Source organism: Patiria miniata, unplaced genomic scaffold (assembly GCF_015706575.1).
Source record: "Patiria miniata isolate m_02_andy unplaced genomic scaffold, ASM1570657v1 HiC_scaffold_16, whole genome shotgun sequence".
Classification (NCBI taxonomy): Eukaryota; Metazoa; Echinodermata; class Asteroidea; order Valvatida; family Asterinidae; genus Patiria; species Patiria miniata.
Window position 1 is genome coordinate 11,303,770 of NW_024037054.1, and position 24,205 is coordinate 11,327,974.

The following is a 24,205-nucleotide window of genomic DNA, read 5'->3' on the forward strand; positions in this document are numbered from 1 at the left end:
GGGCCAAATCACAATTTGTGCACCCTCAAATTATTTGCTATTAGAACAGTGTGGGCCATGAACTTGAAGGTTTGCGAAAACAAAGATGGGTGGAAATCGTGCTCAGCTGTGTGAGCTCGTATTTCTGTAAAAAACTTCATGAATTTTGCGCCCTAAAATTGCTCTACTTATTTTGAAATGGATAGAACGCAGGCGCGGCATCATTTTAGCCCGTTTTTTTTTCGGGGTGATCATCTTTGGATGGACTTTTTCCCAAAAGTTATCAGATATAATAAACAGAACAAGAAATTGAACAGAAAATGAAAGATTATGATATGAGCTTTCATTTTATGGATGTGTCAAACACATTTGAGAGTTGCGAGTACTTTCAATAATTTTTGGAAGTATGCGTAATTATCACTGAAGTATGGGAGTCAATTTGCAGGACGTCTGTACCGTACCCCGAGACGAAGCAAAAGCAATCGTTTCGAAAAGATATAGCGCCCTCTAGAGAATGAATTTGCGTCACGTGAAACAACAACTAAAAGTTTTGGGGACACAGAAGTTGCAGCACCTCATATCAACTGAGGTTTTCGATGTCTTTTTTCGATGATCATTTTCAACCAGTTTAAAGAACATGACAGATTTTTGGACAGAGAACTACTGGGTAATGTTAACAATTTTATATCTCATATGGTTTTCAAGTCGAAATCCGTGTTGTGGGTGTTTCGTTGGAGCAGCAGTGCAGTCTACAGTCATGAAAGTACTCGCCCAGGCTGGACGAAGTCTTCATTGCATTACGACTGACGTCCAGGATGAGAATTCTCTACGTAATACCACCCGAAATTTTGACCAGATTTTTGTTACGTTTTACCTCATTACAAAAGCTTATTTCACACCTACATTTTCCATGTGTCCTTATCTATTGGGCCGGGGGGTTCAGGAATTCCATATGTGATGCTAACCGACGTTAATCAGGAAAATAAACTATAAACTCTAAACCAACGTTAAACTTGTACCTTTTTGTAGTCTCTTTTCATCAGTTTATCACCGAGTCGTACAATGACGTACGTGCGTACGTTAAGCGCGCACGCACGCTAGCGCCCTCCTTTGTTTAGTTTTGGTTGGAACAGTGACGTCACGAAATCGCTCAACCAATGACATGAATGACCAAAGCCGAAACGTGTTTCTGGTAACTGGCGCGAAAACACGCTCAGTCATTGGATATTAAGCGACCGCACCTTCAAGTTAATGCGCATGCGCATGAGGGCGGTTGCTAAGCAAATCGCACGTGCGCACTGCGCGTTCACGTTGCACGAACTCGGTCATGTAATGTATACGTGTGAGAAACTGATGAAACAAGTCTACAAAAAGTACAAGTTTAACGTTGCTTTAGAGTTTATTTTCCTGATTAATGTCGGTCAGCATCGCATATGGAATTCCTGAACCCAGTGGCCAAATAGATAAAGGTAAAAATATTAAAAATATTGGTCATAAAATTTTTCCCCCGGTTTTGAGCACTTCATATCATGGACTCCTTCCGTAACGTAGGGAGGAAAGGGGGTCCACCTGGGCTATCGGTGTACAGTACTGCCTAACGTAACACTAACACAACTAGTTTGGTTTACTATACCTCATACATATTCATGATCGAGAGCTGAACTCTCACTGGTCAATTCACCATCACGTGCCAGATGTTATTTTTGCTGTTTACCAAGCGCGCGCGAGGATTCACGCTCAGGTTAAATATGCATGCGTAGTAGACTGTCGCACGGGTTACCCGTGCGACAGTCTACTGTGCATGCGCTTTACTGAGCAATCGTGGAACTGTCGCATGGGTGTAGTACGCACGTGCGAACAGCGCCCAAAAGAGCTACACACGAAGAGATGGTTTATATGCGGCGCGTTATTTTCCCGAGCTCAATGATGCCGAACTAGAGAATATTTATGGACAATAAAGATGCATCCTGTACAAAAGAATGTTGCACACAAACTACTGTATTTTACAGCATTTCAGAAAAATAGAGTTGACTTGTTCCTCATATTCAAAACACAAATCTGTTCCTCATGTTCAAAACACAAATCTGACAGTAAAAATACTGTTTCAGTCTTGACTCAACCACTCAACTGATTAAAAATGTTGAATGCCTGTGTGTAATCTGTAATTCTCACTTAGCTCAATAGCTTCCAATGGCATTCTATGGACAGCTGTAAAATTGTTGGTTTTTTATAGTAAAACATGCATAATTTCTGATAGCATGGACCAATTTCGGCTTTTTTTTTTCATATGAGTGGAAGAACATGCTCTTTTAAGACATACTTCAGTGGTGTATCATATTTGATCGCTTTTTAAGAAAAGATTTTGACTCACCCTGCGTCATTACTGTTTTTGTCCTGCTGATATGATTTCTTAATGTGTTTAAATACTTTCTACAGGTTGCTATTCTCATAGGTGTCGGCGGTCTGATACTGTTAATCCTAATTCTCATTGCTGCAATCTTCTGTTACAGGTTGGTAAAAGCGAAATACATCTTCAAATATAAGAGAGGAAAAAAATTCAAACTATTGTATGGGTATATACAGAACTTAGGCCAATAAAAGATAGTTCTGCTTCTGGTTACCCTACCTACCCTATTTTGACAGCCCCTACGCTAATTTTTTGGGGAAAAATGAAAAAAAAATTCCCATCAATTACTACCTTTTATCCTTGACTACATGCAGACACCTCCATATGAACATACACACACAAAATTGCTAAAAAATAAAAATTCCCTACCTACGTGTAACTACCCTATTTTCAAATGTCATGTAAGGCCAAAAAAAAATAAGTCGGTCTCTGGTCAGCGCGCGTCGATTTTAAGCATGCGCGTCGATCTTTTTTTTTTCAAAATGTTCCGCGGTAGCTCCAACAGCGCCCTCTATTTCCGCACCTCCTCAATTTTTTTTATCAAAGAGCACCAAGGAATGGGAAATTGCACCAAGGCAAATGGTCGAAAGCACCAAGGCAAATTATGGAGGACACCAATGTACATGAGGACACCAAAAAAGCAAAATAGTACCCCACCTTGTCTGTACAATCCAAGCTTGAAGAAAAAAAAAAAAAAGCAAAAAAAAAAAAAAAAAGCCGCGTGGCCGCGTCCATTCCGGAACTTTGGTCTGACCAGAGACCAAAAAAAAAATTTTTTGGCCTAATTGGAAGCAGCTTTTTTTTTTTTTGGCCAAAATCCAACATGTGGTTCAGCCTACAATGTGTTGGTTGTTCATTTTTAGGAAATATTTCAACTGAGTAAAAAAAGATGCATGCCTCTCTAAAACGCAAAGTGAATTTCTCAGTTCCTTATAACAAATAACTGAAAAATTTAACAATCATTTAAACTCAGTGTGTACATATGTATTAAGCCTGCACAAAAACAGTACAATTATTTTGTATAGGCCTGCTTAAACCAAAACTGATGTTTATTTTAAATATGCCAAAGTTCGCGACTTTTCCCCTGATAATTTTCCCGATAGTTGAAAACCAGTAGCATCCATTGAACACACCTCGCTTTAACCTTTGAACTTCCCTTCGGAGTCTAACTGATTTCTGATAAGATAAGTTTAGTTGCGAATCAGTGTTTGTTTGGTGCATGTACGTGTATGTAAATAACAATTGAATGATTTGTTAATATGAAACTCAAGCCAGTTTTACAAATGATTCTGTGTACAAAAAATATCCAGTGACCTCTGAAAGAAGCATTGTACAGTAGTCATAAGATGTTTCTAACTTTTTCAGACCCTGAACACAGTGTTTTCCCTGCCCATTCAAACGTGAGGCGGCCTACCTCGCTACTTTCTGTGACCACCTCGCTCACTTTTTGCCAATATCAGCACCTCGCTGTGAAGATTGGCAAAAAAGGAAATATCAATTGAAAAATTTTCATTTTGTGTAATATATAAGCGTTTTCCTTTACCTCCATGTATCAAGAACTCACAATTTCGATGTGTTTTTGGAATCATCACGCATTTCTGTGAGCGCTGCATCCTTTTTGGTTTGCAGACTGTATAAATTTCATTTCAATCATCAAATTGAATTGTTACCACCTCGCTCAGTTCATTAGCCAGGGGAAACATTGCCTGAACATTCCTATAAAATCCAACAGCTGGTTTTGAAGTATTTTAATGGATGTAGGACTGAACTGGCCTTTACATCAGGTTTCATCCATTTTATACCATTTTTGTTTAATGGTTGAAAAAATTTGAAATTTACAAGTATTTCTGGAATACTTTGCTAGGAAATTATCCTAACTTTACTTTTGGAGAAGCAATAAGTATGGCTTATTCACCATAAAAAATGAATAACAAAAATTAGTAAATTGTAGTTCGGTTGATATCTGTGGTATACCTATTCTTTTGTGCTGGTCCCAGAGGGCGGCAGCTACAGTCCTCCTTGTACCACTCACTTACTCACTGAATCACTGTGAATTGTGGGCTGGGTAGTGCTATTGTATAGGATAACCCCATTGTGTACACGAATGCATGAAAAGACTTCCAGTAGCCATTCTGAATCAATATTAGGTTTTGCACTTCACCAACGTATTTTTTATATAAACACTGTATACTTACTCAGTGATTGCCCCCGAGTGATTGTGAGAAAAAAATCACTCGGGTCGGACTCGAACCCACGACCTGTGTACTAGCGCAGACATATTACCACTCGACCAATGAGCTTGCTGGGTTGGCCTGCTGGTTCGGGTGGTAAAATGCTGCACTTGTAAGCAGGAGATCTTGGGTTAGAGTCCCACCCAACTGATTTTTTCTCATAATCACTCGGGGGTGACACGGAGTATACAGTGTTTATAAAAATATGTTGGTAAAGGGCAAACCCAATATTGAATTTGCATCACCCTGGCGCAAATATTCCGTTTTATGAATACATTCTGAATCAATTGAAGAGATTTTGTGGGCTCTGGGACCTTGAAACACATTGGCAAAGGAAGCTGCATGATTTTCAAAGTTCAGTCAATGTTTTTTTTCACAGACGCTGTTCCCGATATGACTACACACCACTACGTGATTACATGTCACTGCCAGCCAAACTTCAGAAAGAAAAGAAAATGGAAAGAGACACCGTAAGAGGTACAGTTGTATTAAAGAAAGAAGGCCAAAAAAAAAAATGTTCGGTCTCTGGTCAGACCAAAGTTCCGGAATTGACGCGGGGACGCGGCTTTTTTTATTTTTTTTTTTTATTTTTTTTTTTTCTTCAAGCTTGGATTGTACAGACAAGGTGGGGTACTATTTTGCTTTTTTGGTGTCCTCATGTACATTGGTGTCCTCCATAATTTGCCTTGGTGCTCTCGATCATTTGCCTTGGTGCAATTTCCCATTCCTTGGTGCTCTTTGGTTAAAAAAAACTGAGGAGGTGCGGCAATAGAGGGCGCTGTTGGAGCTACCGCTGAACATTTCGGAAAAAAAAAGATTGACGCGCATAATTAAAATCGACGCGCGCGCTGACCAGAGACCGACTTATTTTTTTGGGGGGCCTAACGTCCAGATTTTATTCAACGCATGTGTCCGCCGTGATATGATGTCAGTACGAACCAATAAATGTTCTAGTATATTTGCAAAATGCAAAAACTTTGGAAATTTAGCATGAACTAGAAATTAATTGATGTTATTGTAAATTAATCTAAAACCCTCCTATGCAACCATACATTCTGTGCCAAGTTGTCCTTTCAGTCAAAATCAATCAAGTGACTTTTGTCAACACATAGCTCTCCCAGCCTACATAAAGCAGGATTGACTGGCTGTGACTGTTTATGTAACTTCATACAGCTATGCTTTGACTGTAGGTGATTAATAAGCCAGCTGTGCCTACCACTGGCCTGTTTGTGCCAGTTGACTGAATTTGACTAGTTAGAGTGCTTGCTTGAAATATAATCCGACTGGTGACTAGCCTGTGTAAAAGGAATGGCAGGGGAAGAGGAGTGACTTTTTTTTGACTGTCTGTGACTGTTCAGATAGCAGGAGGGTTTACGTAATGAATCATTGATATAGCCCTTTGTCTTTTGCCAAACTATATTTGTCACTTTGTGAAACCTGCATTTGTGGCCGATAGTTTTCCTATGTCATGTTTGTAGTTCCAACTTTCAGAAATCCCTGGGCTACCATGTTCGCAATGCTTGGTGGAGTTGTGCCCCTCTTACAATTTATAAAGCAAAAATTCTCCTGTTTGTTTTTCAGAAACCGCACTGCTGAATTGCCAGTTTTATCTTCGAGCCCATGCTGGGAAATACACTTTTTCAGAGCATCTACCAGACATGGGTGAGTAAGACAAGAGTTCAGATTTGTTTATAGATATAACATGAACATCAACAAAATGGATTTTACTCCTAACACATTTTGACCTATGTGTGTTTCATTTTCACTGCTTTTTTCTCCATGTTTGCCTATCAGCAACCCTCTGAAAACAAGCTCGATCGAACCGCGGGAGCTGCAGGCCAACAAATTCGTGTTCATGCATGAGTTACGTGATTGTGTCATGTAATTTCTGGAAGGAGTAGTGTTTTGAGTTTAAAAAAAAAATCAGGATTTTGACCTCAGTGACCCCATGATGACCTTTGACCCCAGGTTGATAATGTGACATGTTGGGATGGGCTACTGATACTGTTGACAAAGTTTGGTTGAAATCGGTCAAAATATGTAGGAGCAATAGACAATGTCAACATTTGTTGCTAACTAAAAATGGAGGGACGCAGCTAAGGCCAAAAAACAAAAGTCTCTGGTTTCTGGTACATGTATGCGCGCGTGTCGCCGTAGCCATGCGCGTCGGCAAAATGAAAAAGTTATTTTCTCAATGAAAGATGATGTCTCAAAACCGCCAAACTCACTGGTTTGACTGGAATTCTGCTGCTGCGCAATTTCAACGTGTTTTTAGATGGGGTTATGATCGAGAATAAGCTTTATGTGGCCTCTCTGGACTCCCATATATTGCACTAAGTTTAGTCGGGCACCATTTGCAGTCATCAGCCGACATTTGAAGCAAAAAAGTCGGGTAAAAAAAAAAAAAAAGCCGCGTCGCCGCACCACTTTTTGGACAAGCTCCATACCAGAAACCAGAGACTTTTTTTTTTGGCCTAAAAAGTCTTTAATATTTTTAGTTGTTTCAAGTTACGCACAAATAGATCTGCCTTGCAAGTAGATTGGTTCCTGGTCCCTACATTATCAACCCTAATAGTGTACCCAGGTGTGAGAACGGATTTACTGTTCGGCCTTAAGTAATTCAAAATTAGCTAATTAATTATTCCACAACTCAGTTTTGGCCGGTTGTTTTCATACGATGTCTCTTCAAAGTAAATTACTTTTGTATTGCTAGAAAAATAGCAATTTAAAAAGACAGTCTTTGGGGTAAAATTCAAAACTAGCATGGACAGTACATTTTTAACTCTCAGTGCTAGGTACATGTACATGGCAGTCGTGTAGAAAAGGACTAGCCCACAAAGTTCACTGAAAGAAAACAGTTATAAGGAATGTACATCTTCAGCTTTTGCTGTAATTTTCAGAAATGGACTATCTGAGGGGTTAGTATAATAGACCAAAAGTTTTGAAGTTTTCTGTTCGATAATGCTGGAAAACAAAGAAAAAACAAAAATGTTCAAGTAGTCTGGTTCCCTGACTCCACTAAAGATGAAATGGATCAATTTATAGATGCCGGAAAATTGTACGGTAAGGGAACCAGTCTAGCTGGCCTGCACCCATTCATGAGCATGTAACCAATAGTAAACAAAATTTGGACTGGAAAAAATGGTAAATTTGGAGCAGTAGTTAAAAAAGTTAGGTTTTTCCAATGGCCGACCGTGCACCTTTGGAAATTTATACAAAAATACCACTTTATATAAAATGACCTCACACCTGGTGCCATAATTTTACAGGATGCTTTGGACTGTCATTTACCAACATCCCAGTAAGGTATTTCGTAAACATTTGGTAGTTTTGTTTTTCGATGTTTGCAAATGTTGTATGTTCCCTTTAAACCCATTTTTCCCTCTGTTTACAGGCAGTCGCGTTGACAAACACTGGTTTCTTGTCCGCTACGCTTCACAAAACAAAGACGTTCTCCTCAGCACTTGTAACAAGGCTACAAACTGCACCATTCCGTTCACTAGTAACACCCACAAAGTCCTACGGGAGCTTCTCAAATGTGTCAAGGTATTGAAAACAAATAAACAACAACAAAAACAAAACAACACTTTGCCGTGATTGCTTCTCGATACTCATTTTTTTATTTATTTATTTTCTACCAGTGTTGGATTGTCTTAGTAGGAGATGCAACAGGTTTCATATTCATTGTTATTCGATATTACTATACCTCATACATAATCATCATCGAGAGCCGAATTCTCACTGGTCAATACACCATCACGTGCCAGATGTTTTTTTTTGCTGTTTACCAAGCGCACGCAAGTATTCATGCACGGGGTAAATATGCATTCTTGTAGACTGTCACATGTGTTACCCGTGCAACAGTCTACCATGTCTACTATGCACTGTGAAACTTTGATAAAATGTGTCATAACCGAAATGTTGCGCAGAGTAAAATGTTGCACAACTTGCGCAAGAAAATTGTGGCACAAGTGGAGGTACGCCATTGCGTAAAGTTTCCTGAAATCGGCTGCTGGAGGCTTAGCGTAAAAGTAATGGTTATTGTTTACCTGCGATAACTTGTCCTGTGTTATATCCTTTTGTCCAGCATCCATATCTGTGGCCGGTGCTGGATATTGATTTACTGGAAGAGCAAGACATGGAAGTCCTGATACAGAGCTACAACAGCAGAGGGTCCTTGAAGGACTACATCTACCATGTGAGTTCCTCGGTAGTCTGACCACTGCCTCGTTATCTGGAGCAGATTCAATTGAGATCTACGGCACATTTGCAGCTCTTGCACTTTTTTGAGTTTTTCAGTGCTATTGAATACATCTTGCATTGTTGGGAAGTTCGAAAAAATATCTCAAATTCAGCATTTTTTGTTTCTCACCAAGAAAAAGTGTGAAGGGGGTGATCCAATGCCCCCCTCCCCTGGGATGTATCCCTCCATCCTCCATGTGGATCCAATGGCCCCTACACCCCCCCCCCCCCCCCGGTCAAAAAAGGTGGGGGAGTTGTATCCCTCCATCCTCCATTTGGATCCAATGGCCCCTACCCCCCCCCTCCCCCAGGTCAAAAAAGGGGAGGGGGTTGTATTCCTCCATCCTCCATGTGGGAGGGGGGGGCGATCCAATAGCCCCTACCCCCCCCCACCCCCACCCACGTCAGAAATGGGGGGGGGTGTATCCCTCCATCCCCTCCTTTCTCCGGATGTATTTCCCTGATGAACTGTAAATGGCAGTTTGTGACCACCCACATGCAGGATTTTTGATCTGAATGTGCACAAAGGTGTGTTGTCCTTATAAGGGCACCAGGCAATGACGTTTTCCCATTTGTTACAGGAGAAACCCCATCAAGACTGGGATAACAAGTACGGTGTCAAAGGTCGAGGGCTCGCACTGAAGGAGATCCAGCTGTTTGGCAGGCAAGTCCTGGAGGTCTGTATCTGCCATTGAAATTTTGACTTTTTGCCGATTAAATTGAAAAGCAAATTTTCAAATGAACCACAAAGGGAAAAAGCTTTGCAAGTCCCCCCCAAAAAGTGGTTTTCCAGATTATATTGCTATTCAGCGGTGATTTTGTGACTAAATATTGAACTGGGTTCCAACAACCCGCAATCTTCTAGTCTTGTTCCAAGGCTGGATATGTTTTTTCCTTCCCCTTATTTAGCCAGTCCCTGCAATGAAGCAAACCTAGTTTTAGGAAGTTTGGCAGCGCTACCCAGATATTTCCAGTGCGCATGCGTGAGGTATGCTCGGACTCTCCTTGTATGGGTAGGGCTGCCGAAGTTCTCAAGACTGGATTTGATTCATCTTGTTGATTATGACCTCTGCTGCTGCAGCTTGCTTCATCATGCTTGTCAGGTCTGGCTGTATAGGTCTCTCTCAAATGACATCATTTCCTACAGACCAGCTACGTGCATCGGCATTTTGAGTGTCAGCTTGCATAACGCGCATCGGCATGCGTCGTATTTCTAACACATTTCGAGCAACAAACGCTCGTGTTTAGAACATTTTCAACACTGCGCAATGCGTGCTTAATTGCGTAAAATACGCAGATGCAGTTCTCCTACAGAGATGGGCGTCTTTGAGAGAGATCTATTATGCCAATAAAATCTTAATCTTCTCTTGGACCTGGTAGTGGGAAAGATAGGGAAATATTTGGGGGAATTGTGCCTTTGAAGATGATACAATCATGGCATTTGGCACACAGTCAGAGTATGTCTTCAGAAAGATATTTGGCCATAGGGCCATTGCAGATTTGTCTTTTGAAAAAATATAGGTAGAGTAACGGAAAATTTCAACATGGTTGCCATTGCTTGTTATTCTACCTACATTTTTTTCGAAGGACAAATCTTTGATGGCCCTATTAGCCAAAAATCTTTCTCATGACATACTCTGACTGTGTGCTAAATGCCATGCTTATATCATCAAAGGTACAATCGCATCATCTATCTGCCGAACTATAGACTATATCTTCTAGCGATATTTTGTGAAGTGATTTTTATGCTAGATTCTTGGGGTTTTTTTAGGCATTGCTCTACCTTCAAGACGGTGGCTTTCCTCAGCATTGTCACGTACAGGCTGGTAACATCATCCTGCAGAAAGGCACATGCAAGTAAGCACAACTCATTTCTTTTAAATAATTAGATTGTTTATCCTACTAAAGTTGTCTCGTAATTGACAAAAGGCACTCTGGTTTAAATTACGAAGGCAAAATTTGGACGACAAAGTTTTAAACTCAAAATTTTCCTGGTCCTAGCCAGAGATTCATTTAGTTTGCAGTGGATTTGTTTGCCTATAAGGTGCCTTAGTATTAAACAATAGACCTGACCACACAACAATTATTAACTTAACCAATTAGCACCTGTAGGTACATTGTATTACATTGTATTTATTCCCTGACAAAATTGTCAAGACAACGGGTTTGAAAAAAGGGGATTACTGTCCATTGTGAATCATCATCGTCGGTTTTGAGGCCGTCGTCCAGTCTGTTCTGGGTTGGCCTGCTTTCTCCCTAAGGCTCCTCTCCACTTGGCCCTGTCCGTTGCGTCCCTCGCATTGACTCCAAGCAGACGCATGTCATCTGTCACAGAGCTCTCTCCACGTGACCATACCACCTCGGCCTGTGCCTCCTCACCTATCCCCTCCACACCAACTCTCCTCCTGAACGTACACTTCAATGTTTTGCTTCTCTCCTTCATTTTCAGACTGTCAGGTTATGAGAACATTCTCTTGGGACACACCTCAAGGCTCTTCCCAGTACTCTGCAAGAAGCTCAAGGAGATCCCTGAGGTGTTCGACTCTCTGGCTTTTGGTAAGTCGCATCGAGCCTCGGAGACTAACCCTGTCCCTGCCAGATGCAAGACAGTGGTGTTCAAGTCTGCGAAACATTGTTGCATTGGGCCCAGACGTGGTTCTATTGGGGGGGGGGGAGGGCTGGGGGGGGGAGGGCCCCACAAAATTTTGTCTAGCCCCCCCCCCCCAAAAAAATATTCCATAAAAAAAAATGGCAGTAGCCAGTTGTAAAAGTTGACGTGCGAATTATCCTCCCCCCCCCCCCAAAAAAAATGTTGTGAGAAGGGGGAATTTGTACACTATATGGTATTATAGGGTGCATGAAAAAGTGGTACAAGCCCTCCCCCCCCCCTATTGATTTTCGGAGGCTTAAGTGTCCAGAGAAAAAAAACGGTCTACATTTCACCCCTGCTTGCCCCCCCCCTCGCAAAAAAATATAGGCTCTAGAACCGCGCCTGATTGGGCTGTTGACAGCAGTGCATATCCGCTAACATGCTTATGCATTTACCCACTTTGCGCCAAGATTCATTTGTGAGTGTAAATTGTACAACAATAGGCCGTGCACAACGGCCAATTCAAGATCAACACATGGTTGCCCTCCACAGACGTCATGGACTTGGTGTGTGTACAAAAGCCATGCCTGTGTATAAAAACTACCAGTACGGGGGAGATTCTAGCATAGGGCTGGATAGCTGAGTTGGTAGAGGGCTGGTATGGTATTTCCTGAGGTCGCAGGTTCGACTCCCATTCCAGTCAATTTCTTTGTTCCATTTTGGAGCGATATGTATCAAGTTTAACCCTTTCATTACCACATTGTTTATTGACTTGGCTCCTCCCATGACCAAATTGTTTGCTCAGTCATGCCGAAATCACTAGAGCGTGAACAAAATGACCACAAGTCCAAAACTCACTTTTTTCAACCCAGATTTTCACTGCCAAGGAGTGATTTAAATCATAGGTGTTGTGTGTAAAGTTTGTTCCTTGAACTGTACTTTTGTATGTGATGTAAAAATGAAGTCCATATGTGTAAATACAAGAAAGTTATGCCTGTTTGTTCATCTGGTTCCATTTATCAAACTGCAAGCCATTTCACCACATGACCAAATGGCACTCCATACCTCAATTTGTGCGTGGATACTTCTGAAGCACTTTTCTCATTTTTTTGTAATGGCAACACTATGAATAAACTACACCATTAGAACGATCCGAAAACACTCTTTCAGCTGGTATATGGTTGATGTATGGGCAGCCATACATATCAACATGCTGCCTTTCTGAAAAGTAGTGAATATATCTGTGTTGAGGGTGTTCTGTGTGTGGTTTCCTGGTCGACTAAAGTCACCCATGGGAACCAGCAGGGGGTTCTTCTTGTCGACAAAAGTCGCCCATGGTAAGGAAAGGGTTAATTGAATTGTCTCACTGTTTTACCACTACCCAGGTCACTTGTTGTACGAGATGGGCGCAGGGTCTGCCCTGGAAGACACTGTAGCAATACCGGAAAGGTCACACTTCAACAAGCTGAAACACCAACAGGTTGTTGAGGTACGATTGTATTGCGCCGCACAAAACACCATTTAAAGCTATAGTCCATCATTTGCAGCCATCCGAAAAAGTAACTGGCGTATTATTGTTGAAAAACATACTTGGTTGACAGATAGTAAGTGGACTAAACTTCCTGTGAAATTAATCTTTCTGGCGAGCTATCATTTTGAAGTAATCAACGAAAGAAGGCCTTTCCAACGGTGCGTCTTAAGACGCATCGTAGGAAAATTTAAATTAGTAGTTCGTTTTGTCATTCGGCGCAGCGCGCGCAAGCATTGGCACGACGCACAGGCGCGCGCGGTTGCTATAATTTGTCGGATCAGTGCGCGACATCGCGTATAGCTGCAATTCAAATCAATTCAAAACATGATTCAGCAACTTTTGATTTGAAATTGAGATCCTAGAATGCTGTTTTTCTCGGAATATACAGCTGAAGCTGAGCTGAAACTTCATCAGGTTAGTTGTTCAGTATCCTTCATTAGATTATGAACACTTTTGTTGCTTCAAACGAACAAATGCACAAATTACAAATGATGGACTATACCTTTAACCTTTAGAAAAGGTTCTGCCGGAATTAATCAAGGCTTCCTTTAATTATTCCATTTTTATTTGTTATAATTGATATTAGGGATTTTGAAACTTTGGCTCCCTCTCCAGCTGGGGCTGAAGGATATTTTAGGCTCTGACTGTGGGGACTCTGGCTCAGTAATAATGATGTGCATTTATATAGCGCACGTATCCAACAATATTTGTGCTCAAGGCGCTACATCATTATTAGCCTGCTCATTGGGACAATGAAACATTGCAAGTACCATCTCAGCTCCCTGGGGAGTATACAGCTCAATCCTGCCATTTCGGCACCAAAAAAAACAGCTTAAAGGGACTGTACAACATTTGCTTTTGCTTCAGTTTTTAGAAATAAATGGATTTGGAGGATTAGTATGGTTTAACAAATTTTGTTAAAATGACTCGTTTCACATTTTGGGATTGTAGATGCAGGAAAACCATTATTGTTCTTGTAGTCTGGTTCCCTGACCCCACTCAAGACGAAACAGAGAATTTATAGACTTTGGGGAATTGTAAGGTCAGAGAATCAGTCTTAGCAGGCTTGTACCCCTTCACAGGTGTGTAATCAATTGCAAAGAGTTTTTGCAGTGTTTGCAGCAAAGAGTTTCCAAGCAGTTTTTGAAGAAAAAAAACAGTTTTCTCCAATGCTTTTCGACCGACCAGCGTTGGAAAAAATACCATTTTGCTTGAAAATGTCAGCACACCAGGAGCCATGATTTTACAGGATGCTTTAGACTGTCATGCCCTAACAATCTAGTAAGGTATTTTGTGATAATTTGATCATTTCGTTTTGTGATGATTGCAAATGTTGTATCTTAAAATCAACTTTTTCTCAGGAAACGCTAAGACATTGGGTTTGTTTCCTTTCAAACCAGACCTTAGAAATAGTATAAGTAAACAATCCAAAACAAGAAAATTTTGGGGATTTTGGGCTGTAATGCCCCATTAAGAGTATGCTGTTTTTGTTGCTTAATCCTATCTGATTTGGTAATTACAGATCCTTGAATTCATCTTCGACGCTAACGGAGCTTACCCAAGTCTGAGAGAGGTAACTATGATTACTGTTTCTGTTATGATTTTTATTTGTGTTTCTTATCAAGAGAAAGGCTTAGATTTTTAAAAGTGTTTTTATGCCTTATAGTGCCCCCTTGAATGTTAAATGTTAGGCGCCCTTCACCAATGTATTTTTATAAACACTGTTTACTCAGTGTTGTCCAGAGAGATTGTGGGAAAAAAATCACTTGGGATGGGACTCAAACCAACGACCTCCTGCTTACTAGTGCAGACGTCTTGCCACTGGACCACCGAGCTTGCCGGGGTCGGCTGGCTGGTTGGAATCTGATATAGCGGCAGGTAGCACAACCAAACTATCCATAAGATGGAATTCAATATTAAGTTTTGCCCTTCACCAACTTATTTCTATAAATCCTGTATACTCAAGTGTTATACAGGATACATGAGTGTTGGAGAAAAAAAATCAGTTGGGTGGGACTCAAACCCACGACCTCCTGCTTACTAGTCCAGATGTCTTGCCTCTCGACTCCCACCAGAGTGATTTCTTTCTCACAATCACTAAGGACAACATTTAGTGTTTATATAGAAATACATTTATGAAGGGCAAAACCTAATATTGTATTTTCATCATCATCATCATCATCATCAGTCTCCAAAAATCCAGCTACGGGACGTTGAGCCACCCACACCAACTGGTCAGTCGAGGTGTGCCACAGGTCAGAGGCTGACAGAGCATGGTTGGCCTCAAGCTGTCGCACCCAGCTATTTCGGGGTCGGCCACGTGGTCTTGACCAACCAGGATCAGGCTTGACTCCTGTAGATGCATCAACGGCCAGCTTGAGGGCAGCTTGTGCTGGAGTGTTGCTAACGAATGTGCCCAAAGATAGAGTGACGCCGTGATGATATGATGCAGTGAATATCCTCCAGCCTGGTTTTGTGAGATTTGGTCTCGTTGGTGATAAAATCAGACCATCTCACCCCAAGTATGCGGCGTTGACAAAGCATATGGAAAGCTTGGAGTCTACATGTACGTCCATCCTCCTTGAGCAGCGACCATGTCTCAGATCCATGTAAGAGGATCGGTAGGATACAGGTGGTGTAGATCCGGGTTTGGGCTCGGAGAGTGAGGCATTTGTTTCTCCAGACACGAACACGCTGGCCCATGGTTGAAGAATATTTACATCATTCCGACATAAACTCCATCTTATGAATGAAGTTTCGTTCATTTCTTAAACATTGGGAGTAGATATTAATGCAAGTATTTGAACCTGCAGTTACAAGATCTTCTCAGGGAGAAATTGGTTTTTGTTTTTGTTTATTTTTTTTTTTTTAGAACTGACCTTAGTTAAGGGAAGATTTGTATGAAGCTGTTTCTCTGATTCGTTTCTGTGGTGGGTTTATGTCAGTGATATTCCCTAATTGTTTGACCTTCTTTTATATAGATTGCTGAACATGATTTCTTCCAAAACGTCAGGCTGAAAGAACTAGAAAAGAAACCACCAACAGAGGTGAATATAAAACTGGAAGTTAGTTCAAATTTGTTTATGTTTTATACAGATGCAAAACTATAACGATTGTCCTAGATTTTACAAGATTGTCCCTATGTATGTTTTTAAAATACCAACAAACCAAAATTTCTGAAATTTCTGAGAAGTGGAAACAAATTAGAATAATTAAAAAATATAAATTAGATGATATATAAAGTTGCTGTTTCATTTTTACTTTGAGGCAAATCTGATGCCAACAACCCCTTTCAAGGGAATGGTTTTGAGAATCAATGCTTCAAGTTTTGGTCACAGATGAAATTCAAGACTTTGGACTGTCACTTAGACATTCAACTTTCAGGACAAAAGTACTTGAAACGTACTTTGCCGAGTCCAATTCATATGCCCGCCTATAAGTTCTTGTGATATTATGAACAGATTCATCTGACGTCTGCAATGAAGAACCTCTTGAAGACGGTCAAGAAAGGACGCATTCTCAAGACTCAGTCCATAAGACGTGGAACACCTTCCAAACACACCAGGTAAGAATGAGATCAGACACATATCAGTTCCAGATACGTTGCTTTTTAGATAAACTATCGTTTTTTGTTGTTTAAGGGTGTACACAAAATAAATTGCGTTAGATTAAATTATCCTGCCTGACATTAGGCCCCCCCAAAAAAGTCTCCAGTTTTTGGTATGGAGCTTGCCCGAAAAGTAGTGCGGCGACGCTGGTTTTATTTTTCCCCTACTTTTTTTTCTTCAAATATCGGCTGATGTTGCAGATGATGCTTCGATCCCCTTAAAACTCTCAAATATATTCTTCAGAGTGGAGCTTGAGGTGACCTCAGTAAGGCCACAAGGCTTAAGAATTCTGCAGCCACTTATGATCTCGACCGACACAAACACTCTTCGAGAAATTTTGATCAAGACAAAAAAATCAGAGAAAACGGTCGTACATCAACATCGTGCATGAGCTGCCAGGCTGTCCATTAGTCTGCTCCCTTACATACTGCGTTGATCAAAAAGTGTTTACAGGTTCCAAATACAAGTCCGGTCACATGTGCATCAAAATTCGATTCGCAAGTACTTGGTTCTTGGTTGGTTTTTCTCCTAAATACTCCGAAGGGGGAGTTTTAACAGGAGGCCAGAAATGCCGAAGCAAACCCCTTCTCTTAGCGATAAGTGTTACTGGGTTCTTTAACTTGCATTTCATTACACAACACACGGGACCTACGGCTTTATGTCCCATCTGAAGGACGAAGCAATAATGGTCAAGTGCCTTGCCTAAGGGCGCAAGTGTCCATCGGCGGGCTCGAACCCACGCCACTGTTGCCTTTGAAATACTCCGAAAGGGAGTTTTAAAATTAGGCCAGAAACACCAGGGCAAACCCCTTCTCTTAATAGCGATAAGTGTTACTGGATTCCTTTACGTGCATTTCATTACACAACACACGGGACCTACGGCTTTACGTCCCATCTGAAGGACGAAGCAATAATGGTCAAGTGCCTTGCCTAAGGGCACAAGTGTCCGCCGGCGGGCTCAAACCCACACCACTGTTGCCTCTGAAACACCAGAGCATGAGTTTGGTGCGGTACTCTTAACCACTGGGCCATGACACTCCACTGGTTACAATTAACGGGGTTAAGGAAATGTCAATTGTCACAGTTCCTTTGAGTTATTAATGACTTAACCCTTTCCTTACCATGGGCGACTTTTGTCGACAAGAAGAACCCCCCTGCTGGTTCCCATGGGCGAGTTTAGTCGACAAGGAAACCACACACAGAACACCCTCAACACAGATTATTTACTACTTTTCAGAAAGGCGGCATGTTGATATGGTTGGCTGCCCATACATTAACCATATACCAGCTGAACGAGTGTTTTCGGATCGTTCTAATGGTGTAGTTTATTCATAGTATTACCATTACAAAAAAATGAGAAAAGTTTTTCAGAAGTATCCACGCACAAGTTGAGGTATGGAGTGCCATTTGGCCATGTGGTGAAATGGCTTGCAGTTTGATAAATGGAACCAGATGAACAAAACAGCATAACTTTCTTATATTTGCACATATGGACTTCGTTTTTACATCACATAAAAGAGTAAGGTTCAAGGAACAAACTTTACACACAACACCTATGATTAAATTCACTCCTTGGCAGTGAAAATCTGGGTTGAAAAAAGTGAGTTTTCGACTTGTGGTCATTTTGTTCACGCTTTAGTGATTTCCGCAGGACTGCATGAGCAACCAATTTGGTCCTGGGGAGAGCCAAGTCAATAAACAATGTGGTAATGAAAGGGTTAACTTAGAACTGTATGACCTTGGACTAGATGGGACTGGAAATGAAATCCACTAAAACACCGATGCAGCAGTGATGTCTGCCTCATTGGAACTGCAAGTAGCTTTGATTTGTGGTCAGATCTGGTTATTCCTTTTATTTTTCCGTCAGGTCAAAACGTAGATCGTCCGGGTCCTCGCTCAAGAGCAACGAGGCGGAAACAGTACTGTCCCAGGAGCCAGTCAATAATGGTACCCTGCCGTCGGCATCTGATGGTTACGCTTCTTCCCGGGTGACTCCCATCCCAGCGGCCATCACCCCAACACCTCCCCAAGCAGCACCGCTTGCTCCTCCGCCTCCTGCCGTAGCGGTAGTCACCCCAAGAGCCCAGCCTAATCTGCCCAGCATTTCTGAAGAGAGGAGCTCACTACTGAGCGACATCCGGAAGGGTCTCACTCTGAGGCCGACAGGAACAAGCCAAAATGTGTAAATGTAGCCAGCGTCTCACCAGCATTATTTCAAGGTCAAGGGGCGGTATTTCCAGTCGCGGTACCAGGGTTTTGTTTGCCGTTGCAAAATAGAATTGTCATTGCACTTATAAATTAACAGACCATCCATGGTTAATCATCACCGTCACCACAAAGTGACACTAACGTCGAAAAATTGGTATTTTGGGATTTTGATTTGTTTTTTCCCTGATTGGTGATTAATTACACATAATCTATCACCTCAAGAAGTTACTATACACAGGGTTAATTAGTTTTGTCAAAATATTAATAAGGGAATAAATGTGTGCTCTGGAGGCTTTTATCACTCTGTTTAAGACCACTTAGAGTCTGGGTGCTGATAATTACCCGAGCCGGAGGCGAGGGTAATTATCAGCACCCAGACTCTAAGTGGTCTTAAACAGAGTGATAAATACCGACTGAGCACATATTTATTCCCATTCATAAATACCTTTTTGGTAAAAAAATATCAAATAATTCGTTCAAAAAATACCGATTTGTTCAACAAGTTCACTTCATGCTTTTTGAAACATCCCTCTAGCAAAATAATGGAGTGTTCAGCTGGCGAGTAAGATGTAAACAGCCCTTTTATGGAGATTGGCGCGCGCGTGGCATGTTCTGAGCGATGTCGCGTTTTGAATTTAGAACTATAAAATTCTGACTTACTGGTAGAGTTGCGCATGCCTACGTGAGGATTGTGAACGTTCAACCAATGAAACGGTAAGAGGCACTGGATTTTTAGGGGTCTACATTTTATTGCGACACTGGAAAAGTGTTTAAGACCAGCTAGCCATGTCTTTATCATCCGTTTAAGACCGGCCACGTGACGGGCTCTCGACCAATAGGAATGGCTAAACTGTATGAGGTATTTATGAATTAACATTAATTAACGTTTGTAGCTTCATGAGTCAAAACGACGGTGTACTATACCGTTCTTTCGCATGTAAACTGCCTGCACACTGCGCGTCAAAATCGGGTTTTGCATTTTCACGAAGTAACACAAATGTCACGTGATATGCGCGATTGACTTCTGGCGTTTTCACAAAGTCACCCTAAGCCCATAGCTAATACACGTTGGTAGCGTCACTTTGTGAAAACTCCAACAGAGGTGTACTTATGATTAATAGTTATTTTGTTTAATAAAAATCGGACATTAACGTGTCATTCTGGATCCCAGCTTTCAGACAATGCAACTACATTGTATTAAAATATGAATTTTGAGGCTAAAACGATATTCAGATCACCATTTCAAAACATCGTCAACTTAAATCACTTGTATCTCGAAACACACATTTTCCACTCTGCGGGGTAAAGGTCACTTCGTGTTGACGGTGACGAAATGGTGGAGAAGATTTTTACCGCCGGGCAAATTTGCAGACGGACACATGATTTTTCCGACAGGCCGTTTTTTCCGTCCCGATTTTGCTTCCATCAGCATCCCGATTTCGTTAAAAATCTCTAGCCCGTTGCAACCTGCCACTTTGCAACCCCCTGGCTTCGCCACTGGGTATTTCATTTTGGTCGCCAGCAAGTTGGACAGCAAAATGTTGAAAAAATTCAAACTAGACATAAAGTTTCAAAAGGATTTGATTTTAGAAACTAGCTAGTTAGAAAAAGTCATATACTTGAATTGAGAATCTTGCCAATTGGACAGAAAAATGTTACAAAGTTTAAAGGTAATGTACAACATTTGTCACAAATTGTTTTTCCAAATTATTTAAGATGTTTGAATTTTTTCAAAAAAATGTTGCCCAACATTTTTGGCCGCACCCCTATCAAATTGTGGGACAAAAAAAAATATGATTAACCAAAAAAGGCCCCCCCCCCCCTCCCCGGTTGCGCCACCGACTCAAAAAATATATTTTGAGAAGCTGAAGTTTAACAGAAATAACTGCAATTCTCAGATACCACCAAAGATACAATTACTTGCTCATGTATTGGACTGAATGGCATGTGTAGTTGTAGTGTAAAGGTCGTTTCTTTTCTTTTAAATTATACACAGACTTAACTTGCAAATTAAACAATTGATCATTGTATCAAAGTTGACACTGTGCAGTTTTAAATTCTGTGAAATGCTGCTGTATTCTTTAAATTGAATTCATTCATTCATTATAATACGTAAGTTGACTTTTTTTTGTAAAGAAAATATGAATGCCAATAATTGCTTTAAAGAAAGATTCTTACGTGCAGTTTAATCATGCAATTGCTCATAATTTGTGCCTTACTTTATACCTTTCTACATTGTTTAATTAAATGTAATTGTTTGTATACTGAAAATAACCATGAAATATTAAATGCTTTTAATATCAAATTGAAGATGATCACTGCGTTTAAATGTTTGAAAAGAAGTTTTTCCATGCTCGCTTTTCTAATTTTGCCTTTTCGTTAAAGAATTATTTCTGTGCCTTATGCAACATGAATGGCCACATTGTATATGCTTTACATGAAAACTAGTCATGTTCGCAGTGGCGCTTATTTGTGTTGACGAATTTTTGGGGGGGCACCCGCGAAATCCAGGAACTTTTTCAGACGTAATTCGAAAGCGGTGCCAAAATTTGTACTGGAAGTGCATTTGCTAAAATTGAAAGTATCGACTTTCTGCTACACTGAACCAAACTGGTCTGTTGCGGGTTTATATTTATCTTTTGGACCATAATTATAATTTTGACAAGAACACATATAAAAAAAAACACATGAAAGTGATACGGTGAATCACACACAGTGTTGCCTTGAAACTTTAAATTTATTTCGGAAAAATAACCATCACCTCAAAGGCTTAAAGTGAAGATATGAAATAAAAAAAATGCAACATGAACGACTTCAAAATACAATTGATTTGAGATAACTGTATGTAGAGAGAGTTTTAGTTTGCTAAATATTTCCAAATAATGAAACGGTTTGGTTTGGTGTTTATATTTATCATTATATCCAATGTCACGTTAAGATTTGTACCTTTTTCTCGACTTTATGTACCCAATAGAATTTCTAGTTTTGCACAGCAAAATCTCGATACTATCGAAAAATCAAACCGTCATTCGATCCAAAAACAAGAGCTTTGTACTCGAATTAAAAACAATATATACTTTTTTCTCAGTTTCCTGGTAAGCACCGATGTTCCAAATAAAGCGGATTTAACAAGTTGTGCACAGCAGAACAGATCAAAAGAACGAATTATAATTAAGGCACTGTGTAAAAAAAAAAGGCAGTGTATGCTTTTCTACTGCATAAAATAACAGTGTCTTTCATTTCTCAATCGTCTTTAGACCTCCGCTGCCTTGGTGCGTTTACAATACGGCCCATACGGTCCATCTGGGACACAAGGGATTCCCGGAGGGCACCTTCCGAAACCACATGTTACACCTGTGAAAAAATAACAGTCATTAAATGCGTTCCTCTCAATCAATTGGCACGATTTTCTTAGTAGAAATAATTGTGCCGACTAGGCCCTAGGCCCATATCAAAGATTTTGGTTTCATTATGTTAATGTCCCATTCACGCAGTTTCTATTAATTAAAATGTCGTTCTTTTAAATCCTCACTTGTTTGTTTTGAATGTTGTTTCTATTTCTACTTTAAATTTAATCATAGTAAAAGAATTACATGTACATGTACATGGTGAGTAAACAAAAACGAAACCCAAATGTCGGGACTATTGTTTTGTTGAAATTCTGCATGTAGCACTTTCAAAATCTGGGACATGAAAGCCCAATTCAAAAGCTTTCTTTTAGTACAAGAACCATTCAAATCACTGATGTACTTTTCAACTGGGGTTACGGAATTTTAAACACAACAACCGTTTTAAAGTTCTGTTCACGGATAACAGAAAAGGTGTGCTTTCTTTCAGCAAAACTAAAACAATTCACAAACATCCCTAAGTGATTTTGTTTTCGTTTTGCTGAAAGAACACAACTTTTTTTGTGATCCGTGGACAGAACCTTAAAACGGTGGTTGTGTTTAAAATTCCGTAACTTAAAAAGTACATGAGTGATTTGAATGATTCTTGTACTAAAAGCAAGCTTATGAATGGGGCTTTAATATCCTACATTTTGAAAGTGCTACATGCAGAACTTCACTAAAACAATGGTCCCAACATTTGGGTTTCGTTTTTTTTTTTACTCACCCTCCATAAAACAAAATATATTAGTTGCCACGATTTTTAAGTTGCAAGAAAATGATGACCACGCTACTTTGGTGGCGGTGTCATTTTTTGGAGAATTGTGGGAAAGAATGTTGCTTTTTTCTTCATTTATAATCATCTCAATGAAGGTCAGTCATTGCAAAAATGATGAAAAGACATGAATCTTGTACTGAGAAACATTTCCAATTTTCGAGCATTGAAAGTTCGTTTCCTATTCCATTATTATTTCAATTAAATAAAAGATACCTTTTTGAGGCTTGAGTTACAGAGCTCGTATCAGGAGCTTGCGACACCATCACGGCGTCTTGATCAACTTGCAATTTTCGATTATCGATTTCCAATTTGTACACAACCGCTTAAGTAGCGTCGGATTGCAACATTCTTTTTCAAATTGTGATTCATGGTATCCCACTCATATTATTATGACTGTCAATAGCAACGGTTACAAGGACAAGGTGACATGAAATGGTTATAATGTGACAGACGGAAAAGGACAATTATGTACGTACCTTTCTCCCGAACTTGCAGTCTGTCACGCAACTCGAACAGCAATTCCCTCAGTCTTTCTGTGCAGCAAATAATACACATTACAACTTTAAACGGGTGCGTTTCTCTTACGCGAACAAAGCATTAGAAAACATTTGCCAACGTTGATAGACGTTTGTCAACGTTGGTAAACGTTTGCCAACGTTGCTAACGTTTGAGCAAATGGGACCGAATGTTAATTGCTCTCAACGTGTGGCGAAAGGTCAACACCAAGGGTGAACGGTATTCCTGAGTGTTATCTAAAATGACCGACACACACACGATGAACGTAATGATTCTGTCGGAATGAAATTTTCTGTTAAAATTAATTCCTGCGAATACTATACAAAAATAACCGGCTTGAGTTTTTCGATGACATTATCGTTCCTTTCGGGGTTCGCACGTTCGCAGACTGTACATGCTGTACATTCGAGTGATTGGAACGCAATCTGGACAAGAAAAGGCGACAAGAAAATTAAGTCACATTTATGAACCGTTTTAAAGGCAAAACAAACACGGAGAGTTTATCAAGTCCCAAGTCACATGATTGCAAACAGACGCAGCCGGAGCCGCAGACGAAGCCCCTTGTTTGGTAAATGGCATGAGATGTGCTGTTTTTGGTTGAACATTTTCGATATGGACCTTTTCTTTTCCATTTTCTCTAACACATTTTGTGAGTGGCGTACCATCTTTTTCATCGCTGGCAAAGACCAATCCGATGCAGATCATCATCAGTACACCAATGCAGATAAA

At 40.4% G+C, this 24,205-nt stretch overlaps 1 protein-coding gene across 1 annotated transcript; it reads left to right on the forward strand.

The window, feature by feature from the left end:
- The first annotated feature begins 501 nt into the window (after positions 1-501).
- LOC119722997 (slowpoke-binding protein-like) lies at positions 502-19,055 on the forward strand. The gene is made up of 14 exons (XM_038193447.1): positions 502-646; positions 2,416-2,489; positions 4,997-5,094; positions 6,199-6,279; positions 8,012-8,163; positions 8,705-8,815; positions 9,441-9,536; positions 10,631-10,716; positions 11,309-11,415; positions 12,835-12,938; positions 14,503-14,553; positions 15,962-16,027; positions 16,442-16,545; positions 18,456-19,055. Exons 1-14 carry the CDS (start codon positions 617-619, stop codon positions 18,772-18,774), a joined length of 1,479 nt encoding a protein of 492 aa, XP_038049375.1. The 5' UTR covers positions 502-616; the 3' UTR covers positions 18,775-19,055.
- The last annotated feature ends 5,150 nt before the right edge of the window (positions 19,056-24,205 follow it).

Bases quoted from the DNA above. Each gene is read 5' to 3' on its own strand.
- LOC119722997 (XM_038193447.1), top strand. From the start codon at position 617: ATGACAGATTTTTGGACAGAGAACTACTGG. The intron at 10,717-11,308 runs GTAAGCACAACT...CTTCATTTTCAG, and splicing joins CTGCAGAAAGGCACATGCAA to ACTGTCAGGTTATGAGAACA. The intron at 11,416-12,834 runs GTAAGTCGCATC...ACCACTACCCAG, and splicing joins GTTCGACTCTCTGGCTTTTG to GTCACTTGTTGTACGAGATG.